Source organism: Glandiceps talaboti, chromosome 19 (genome assembly GCF_964340395.1).
Source record: "Glandiceps talaboti chromosome 19, keGlaTala1.1, whole genome shotgun sequence".
NCBI lineage: Eukaryota > Metazoa > Hemichordata > Enteropneusta > Spengelidae > Glandiceps > Glandiceps talaboti.
In genome coordinates, this window is record NC_135567.1 from 11,391,984 (window position 1) to 11,401,791 (window position 9,808).

Below are 9,808 nucleotides of genomic sequence, written 5' to 3' on the forward strand. Positions count from 1 at the left end.
CCATCATCTGAGCAATTAAAAAATATATGTTGGCAATTTTTATTTCAATATTAAGGGTAATTTTTGCAGCAATTTCATAAATGATGTAAAATAATGGGTTTTCTGTATATTGATGGCAAATTAAAATATGTGAACTGTACGATTACTTTATATCTGTATAAATGTACTTATGGGCATCCCGTAGACTATAAACTTGTAGACTGTTGTATAATTTTGCATTTTAAACACAATATTATAAATTCTGGCTTCTTTATTTGCATATCATTTGCATATTATGTATGACGCTTCCGGTTTATTTGATTTCCTGTATTGTTTGATGTTGCTGATTGCTATTCTTTCAAAAATGTACGCCAACCATGAATTATTTCAGTTACTATGAATACTCTGGTTGGTTTTTATCTTTTAAAGCACTAGTAAGTCAAAATCTTGACTATGCTTCCCCAGTGTCTTCCCCACATATATACGAATAGGGATATTGCATTTTTGGAAAAAAGTGCAGCGTCGTTTCACCAGGATGATTCCGCAGCTTGGTGGCTTGAATTATGAGGACAGTTCTAGTTACGCATATTGAAACTGAGAACTTTAGAAACTAGTTGAATTAGAGCTGATTTGCTGGAAGTGTATAAACTTTTCCATTTACATATTCTCCTTGATCCAGTTGTATTTATCAAAGTATCTACATCGACAACAAGGGGATATAGATTGAAATGATTTAAAGACTGATCCAGATTGGATATACCAAAATATATTTTCAGTCAACATGTTGTAAACATTTGGAACAGTTTACCAGAAAGGGTTATTGTTATTACTACATCAACTGAATCATTGTAATTAGTTAGTAATTATTTTAATCTAGATTGGATATACGTAAATATTTTCCAGTCAATACGTCATAGACATTTGGAACAGTTTACCAGAAAGGATTATCGTGACTACATCAATTAATCATTTTAAAGCTTTTGAACTCTTGTCATAGTGGAATTGGCGCTATATAAATTGCATCGATTGATTGATTGATTGTATCGATAACACCTCAGAACAGTAAGGGGTCTATAAAAGCCTCAGTGGCTTCCTTGCCCATGTACATTCATGGGTACATGCATCGTAAAAAAAATAAAGGCATTCATTTATTGCATAGAACGAACCTTGCCAAATTATATGACCTTTTGACCAATTTCGGCGTATTGGTGTGGCTTGTTATCAAGTGTACATACACACATTAAAAATATTCCTTTTCAGATCTGGCATCTGGTTTTAATATGTATCTACACATGTAGTGTTGAATCCTGGAAAGGTACATTATACACAGGATATAGAGTCCAAGTTTAGGTCTACACAAAATTTGAAATTTTACCCCTCAATATTAGCATACAAGTTACATAAATTGGACCTCTTGCAAATATTAGATAGAAAAGAAACATCACTCAGTAAAACACCTTTAGAAACCTTCAGAATGTTTTACCCCTACTTTTGACCAATTGAGATACTTTCTAGAGCAATGGAAAAAGTCAATATGGCAGCTACTTTAGAACGTGTTATTTGTTCTGTATGCAGTTCTCCCTCTATGTTCTGTAGAAATATGTTAAAAAGTAAATGAATCGTTGTTAAAGGCATTTCATGAGTGCTCATTAATTTCCCACTTTGCAATGGTGTCAAAATGAGATAGCCTTAGTCATCAAGTTGGCATGTGACTACTTATTCCCAGCAATGAAGGTTATTTGCGCATGAGAATTACCAAAAGATGTAAAAGGGTACATTCCATGTTGTTTACGTTGAGGATTTGAATGTCAGATTTTCTTTGAGTACTAAAACACGTGGAATGATAGCTAACAGTACAATAAAATTTGATTTAAGATACTATTTTCTGGTGGGTTGGCGGTTGGGGTTGGGTGGTACATTAGAATGTGTCTCTGCTGTTACTTTCAACCTTTATTCATGACTGGCCAAGAGGAAGTTCGTTGCGTAATCGAATGTAAGAGTGCCTTCACGCTGAATAACTAAACTAAATATGCATCTATTCATATTGTTCCTTTGAAATATTATAAAAGATATTCTTCAGATACTGAATTTATCATCTTTATTTTATACTACATTGTCCTTTATTCTGTTTTATTTTAGAATTTCGATGAAATAACGTAATCAAATGTAACAGTGGAGAACACGTCTATTCATGTTGTTCCTATGAAATGACATGTAACGCCAACCAAACAGCTATACTAGTAGAAATGTAGACAATGCATACGACATAATGGCATGAGTGAGAGAATAGACACTAGTTTTGAATAAAAATAATTGGGTCTATTCATTCGAATACATAACTTTGTATAGTAACGATTCAATTGATTCTATGCTATTGATCAACAATATGTTTATATTAGATGTAAACTGAATGCCTTCAGTAAAGGCAAAACTTTGCATTGCTGCTCCTTCATGCCTTGTCGAAAGAAAAATTCTGCGCTACCAGACATGATATTGCATATCCATTATATACTACATCAATAAATAAAACGTAACTTTGGAACTCATTGTTCATATCCTCTTCTGTAAAAGTTGAGTTTGCTGTATTTTCAACCCGCTGTAACTTTCACTAGAGTTTAGTTCACTATACGATATGTCATATTTGACCATGTCTTTCCAAAGGGGTAAATCTTTAGCAGAGGATGAGTAAATGTGGTGAGTATGAGACGAAGTGATACCTTTGACTTAATTCACCTCCGGTGACCTCTCCCCTGGGGCTGTGAAGTCAAAAGTATCACTTTGTCTCGTACTACCCCTTGACAGAGATGATAGTTAGGTGGGTCACAGGTTGGGTATAGGTGGGTAAATTTGACCTCAACTGAATCTCTTCTTTCGTGCCAGTAAAATCAAATTAATACTAGGCAATAATTTTGAAAAAAATATTAATCAGGTCTACTACTCAAGTAGTTGTTTTGTCAACTATTTTTGTCCTTGTTACCACGTCTACTCAACTAAAACCTACCTAAGAGTACCCATTCATTCTCATTCAGGCTAATAGCCTACCATCCACAGACACCACCACGATCTAGGTTAGTGTAATATGTTCACCCTATGAGATTCGCCAAGTTTTATTACAAAAGGGCGATGGATATATTCACTTGTTTCAAAGATGGAAAATGTAATTTGCTAGTTAAATTTCAGTAATTGTACGTGTATTAATGTCGTACAGCTTGGTGTAGTTTTAGTGGAGATTTGACTAACCCTGGGCTTTGCTTCACTGTTTCATAGCCGACCCCCCACAGGCTACCTGTTCCGAATATATGCATGAACCCTTTATTGTTTCGATACTGAGAGGTATGACATGCAAAAATATTCATGTACTAGTATACCATATTTTCTCTATTTTATCGATTAAGTAATATATCTATTGGGATCAGAAGTGCATATTTTTAATCAGCTCACACATCCATATAACACCAGAGGATGAGTGCATCTTTAAGTGTGCATTCTTAAGATCTAGCCTAATTACTGAAAATCACTAATTATGCAAATAACTAATTACAATTACAAGCTATACGGTATTATCAAACTTGATGACGCATGCACCTTGTTATCATTAATGTATGTATTAAATTACATTGAATTTAAAGTGTGCATTGTTAAGATATAGCCTAATTACTGCAAAACCATTAATTATGTAAATAACTCATTAATATTGCAAAGGATAACAATAGGGTTGGATAGGTAACTGGATAAACATTCTGCTAATGAACACCTATACATAGCATGGATCAGATGTGTGGATACACATTTAAAAAAAACGACAGTTGTGCTACAATGCCATTGGTGCTATTTTTAATTATCGATTTGGAAAATACAAATTTAAGATACACACACGTCATTAAATTTATACAATGTTTCATTTTCTAAAGTTCCATACATACAGGTATTCAAACAGTCATAGATTTGTATAAGGGGTCACTTGGTAGACTGAAGTTCATTTGTAGAAACTAATATAGTATATATACAGCCTGGTGTCACTATTGAATGACCTAGATTTTGACTTTACAGATGTGTAAATAATTTATACACAACTTTAGTTGTAGTACAACTCCACAGTGTATGTATTAACTTGTGAAGCATTTATCCGAATGCCTAACCATCCATGTTGCTATCTTTGAATTGTACATCTACACCCTTATTCATTTGGTTGTTGTTATGGACACGGTCTTGTTGCTAGGCATCTCTGTGTTAAGATTTGAATGTTCATCCACTTGCCAATATATATATATATATATATATATATATATATATATATATATATATATATATATATATATATCCATCCCAATTGTTATTTTTCACATATACAATATTTTACTGTTGTTATTGGCATGGTCTTATTACTAGACACGTATGTATGTCCTTTTAAAATGTTTATCCACTTGCCTAACCATCCCTGTTATTATCTTTGCAATATATATCCTCATATGGAAGTTGCTATGGGTGTGGCCTTGTTGCTAGGGTCAGTCATATGTAACATTGTCCATTTGTGTATGTTTATCCACATATGGCCCTTAATTCTAAAATTAAAAATATTTTTTTTTTAAATAGTAAGTTTATGAGTACCTGTTGGTGATACTTTCAATTCATAATCATATTTTAATATTCTGAATGACTTAGAAATGGCAAGTAAAGTCAGAAGGAACATTTCAACTGGTTTTTTTATTGAATTTGCCCAAATTTCAGCGATAAACAATAATTTTCTTTCAGATACACACTCATGGTTTTCCTAATCCTGCCATAGAGGGCGTCAATTTAATTTTTTTCTCATCTAATTGAATACATTTAGGGTCGTTTGGGTCATGAGAAACATAATTAAAGCCGCCCTTACATATACCTACCAATTACTGTTGTTATCTTTACAATATACATAATGTTCTGACTGTTGCTATGGACATGGTCTTGTTGATAGGCATATTTGCATATATGTTTTGATATTTTTTTTTGCCTGACTAACCAAAAATGTTGTTATCTTTGCAAAATATACTGACATTGTTGGCTGTTGCTAAGGCCATATCAATGGAAGTTGACTATAATCATGGATTCATGGGTTTTCATTGCCTAACCAATGGTTAAGAATAGGGTCTTGGGGCCAAATTTTATTTTAGCCCCCTCAGACTAATTTTGAAGATAAAAATTGCCAACATGTATTTTTTTATATGTGGTCCTATAATGAACGTAACCATATATGTTTCATTAAATTAACATGCATTTCACACGAAAACCCATATGCCCCTGCACTAGTAGTGAAGGTACCCAAATCATTCAACCTGTTAAGTTGAACGTGAAGTACTTCCCATGATGCATAACTGCAGAGGCTACAGGCTACTTTCTGCGCGGCGGGATAGTTGGAATCTCGTTTCCCCAGACTCTCGTTTGGGTTGGTCTCGTAGGCAGCGCCCCCAGTGGCGAGATGCTGGGTAACTGAGACTTGCCGCTGGGGGGGGGGGGGGAATTCAATGTTATTGTTGTCTTTTTTATAGCCTTGTTTACTTAATAATGTGTTGTTTTTCATTTTTATTTGTTAGTTCTTCTCATTTTATCAATGTTGTTCCTTTTTGAGTTCTGTAAAGAGAACTGAGATGCAATGTAGGGCACTTTTTAAAAGAAGTTTAATTTGTATTATTATTTGGCAAGCCAGAGAAGAAACTACAAACCACCGACTCACTCGCTCACTCACTCACTCACTCACTCACTCACTCACTCACTCACTCACTCACTCACTCACTCACTCACGTGATCACCCACCCACCCACCCACCCACCCACCCACCCACTCACTCACTCACCCACCCACCCACGCACGCACGCACGCACCCACTCACTCACTCACTCACGCACGCACGCACGCACGCACGCACTCACTCACTCACTCACTCACTCACTCACTCACTCACTCACACACTCGCTCGCTCGCTCGCTCGCTCACTCACTCACTCACTCACTCACTCACTCACTCAATCACTCACTCATAAATTCAAAACTATGGCGTACAATGTTTATTGGTCAAAACTGTCAAATTGCTTTAGGAACGCATATATCGAACTCTTACCCGATCTCTCAAGGAGTACGACAGGGGAGTATTCTTTCAACTACACTTTTTTTATTTATATACATGACCTATTCCTTGAACTTGAAGATAGTGGCCTAGGATGCTATGTCGGTCCGTCTTTTCTAGGATCGCCCGCCTTGGCCCATGACATTTCCATATTGTCACCAACTTGCTCTACTTGCCAGACACTGCTTGATATAGTATGCGCATACAGCTCGAAATTCAAAAAGTCGAATTATAGTATTTGGAGAAACCAAAAGTGAACACAAACGATTGTATCAACACAGGAACCTGTCCTTATATAACTCTCGTATTACAGAAGTTGACTCAATTACGATCGTTGGCTTGCAAATTTCAAATACGTCGTCAACAAATGAACGTACACTTTCTGCTTGTAAAAATGGCAGAGGTTTGATTAATTCTCTACGAAGTGTTGGGGTTGAACACTGTATTCATACAGTGTGCTTCGATCGTTCCCGGCCGAATTCGTGACTCGGTGAAGTGATAGACAGGTTGATATTTACAATGTATTTATATTACTGGAAGTTACGTCAGTAGATTTTCGGGTTTGAGGATTTCCCTCTCGGATTGATGACTGATACTCTAGGACAGGATCCCAGACAAATTTCTATTTAGATTAATGGTAAGTCAGCCAGTGTAAGCTCTTTCACTTGCTTCATTTTTATGACAGGACAGGACAGCTCACTAATGTTTCACTCCAGCTAGCCGCGCCGAGGCTGGGACCGATCTCGTGCATGCCTTGACATTAGTACATGCAGTAGGCGATGATTTGAACAAATACGCGATGACTCGAAATTTCCTTCAATCAATAATTTCTCATAAAATATTGTCTCAATGAGAGAAAATCCTCCTCTGACAATTCGAAGAGTTCACTATCAGTATCACAGCGGACTACAACTCAACGCTCGACCGTAGCCAAAACAAACAAAATTTGGACGCGTGCCAGCAGTGTATTATCGCTCGTTTTAGACGCGCTAGTTCGATGTCTAAACCAATCAGATCTCTCGATTTGCGCCATCAATATACTGGTATAATATAATTCAAGATAAAGTCTATAAGCTTATAGACACATGCTTAGACTTTTGATTGGATTATGATGTCTCGTCACACTCTTATTTCTTACTGTCAATTTTTTAGAAGACAGTAAGTATAAATTTCAGCAACCGAACAAATAGGAAATATTCGATATGAAATCCTTAAGTTTATCGTTTAACTGACTAATGAAGTCATGCACTCTATACTTATCCATTTATTATTTTGTTTTTTGTATATTTGCGAACTGAGTTGTAACTCTTCTCTTTGAGGAGGAACAAAGAAACAACAACAACAACAACAACAACAACAACAACAACAACTCCCTCACTCACTCACTCACTCGCTCACGCACTCACTCACTCACTCACTCACTCACTCACGCACTCACTCACTCACTCACTCACTCACTCGCTCACGCACCCACTCACTCACTCACTCACTCACTCGCTCGCTCAATCAATCAATCAATCAATCAATCACTCACTCACGCACGTACGTACGCACTCACTCACTCACTCACTTATATAAATTCATATATATATATATATATATATATATATATATATATATATATATATAGTTTTGGTAGTACTGGAACTCTTTCTTGGGTGTAACTCGGAGTTTCACGCATATTGCGATCATCAGACACTCCTGAGTGTCTGATGATCGCAATATGCGTGAAACTCCGAGTTACACCCAAGAAAGAGTTCCAGTACTACCAAAACTATTACGCTCTGCCACTGCGGTATAGAGCACTGTCTTAGCAGATTGATACTCACCGAGTTATATATATATATATATATATATATATATATATATATATATATATATATATATATATATATATATATATATATATATATATATATATATATATATATTATTTATTTATTTATTTATTCATTTATTTGAAATCCTCTCTAGCTTTTGTGAAAATGTGGATTTTTCCATAAAGAGATTCTTGGTAATACTGCGCTGGCCGTACCTTCTAGTCTTAGTGTTATCCGTTTGTAATGATTAAATATTGTCTTAAGGTACTGATAATAACAAATTGAAATTTTTTGGCCAATAGTCTGCTCGATGACAGTATGCATGGCAACTAGTCAGACTGTTGGTATTCAAATGAATCAGTATGTAAATATTTTCAGAAATCTACATATGTAAATTAAACTATGGGAGCTTGATATTCGTAGCGACATTTGGGGTGTGGCTCGGTGAATTGTTTGAACATGTTCTCAATGCAAGCGGACTCTATGAATGCTCAAAAGTATAATCAGCTAACAATATTATCAACAATGTAGTAAACAGGCTATAAGGCTTAAACAAATTGTTTGGTTCCGGATACCCCCCTTCCCCCCATCTAGTTCATATTGCATGCGGAAACTTACATCAAATTAAAAAGATAATATCATACAATTTTTTCCAATCTGTAATGGCTGTACATCTAATCAGATGGGAAGACACCAATAAATAACCGAGAGACTATATGCCAAACAACGGATAACAGAACTAATGAACAAGACACTCAGACATGCATAAAAAAAATAATCCGTGTTCCTACACAACCTATTCTAAATTGAGCATAATTGGAACCACACACATTTGTTTTAGGCCTTGATTACTACGCCCTCTATTGATGACTACAGGAAAAAGATAATAATATTTTGTTATTAATTAATCACGACAAAAAGAGTGTAATTACGCATATAATAAAATATTGGACGGTATTATTAAAATTAAATTCAGATCACTGTTGATTGTAACATACCTTGATAATTGCGCCCTCTGGTGGCAAATCAGGAAACTTTTCATCTGGTATAAATTGCAAAGGTTCTGGATGATGTTTCACTAGTTTAACACACTTCATGGTTTTCATTTCAGACATCTTTACTATAAAACAGGATCAACAATGTATAGATGATCTTTCTGTGAATTGAAAATGCGAAATACACAATTATGTGTGAAAAAAGAACGTACATTAATGACAGTCACAAACCATTAGCGGTCCAAGTGCAACAAACCCTGTCGAATAGAAAGGGCAGAATGTATTGTATTTTTATAGACTTTTCCAAAGCTTTCTACTGTGTCACTCATAAATACCTTTGGCATAGACTTATTACGTACGGTCTTCATGGGAAAATTCTGAAAGTACTTAGGTCAATGTATGAAAACATCGAGTCGTGTGTATTGTGTAATGGAGGCCTTACTGAATATTTCACTTGTAAAGTTGGTACGAGACAAGGGTGCATGCTAAGTCCATTACTGTTCAGTCTTTTCATAAATGAGCTTGTCACCTACATGAATAAGCATGACAACGGGGGTATTTCTGTAAATAATGATTTCAGTAACCTTGGTATACTCATGTATGCTGATGACGTGGCTGACGTGGCAGACCTTCCCATAAAACTTCAAAGGAAAATAAACCAACTGGAACTTTTCTGCAACCAGTGGCGTATGGCGGTCAATCTAGACAAATCTAAGATTGTCGTTTTCAGAAACGGGGGTATTCTAAAGGGTACTGAAAAATGTTTTTTTAAGAAATCACCAGTCAATGTAGTAGCACATTACAATTATTTAGGTATTCTAATATCATCTCGTCTGTCATGGTCGCCCGCCAAAGAGCATTTAGCGGCCAAGGGTTGCAAAGCTCTCTATCAAATTCAAATCGTTATTACAAAAT

At 35.6% G+C, this 9,808-nt stretch overlaps 1 protein-coding gene across 1 annotated transcript in view; it reads right to left on the reverse strand.

The window, feature by feature from the left end:
- The window catches only part of LOC144449992 (alcohol dehydrogenase-like), a 17,405-nt gene extending 8,392 nt beyond the window's left edge, over positions 1 to 9,013 (reverse strand). The window contains exon 1 of the mRNA XM_078140558.1: positions 8,897 to 9,013. Within this exon, the coding sequence (XP_077996684.1) occupies positions 8,897 to 9,013 (117 nt within the window). The remainder of the gene's footprint in view (positions 1 to 8,896) is intronic.
- Between the last annotated feature and the right edge of the window lie 795 nt (positions 9,014 to 9,808).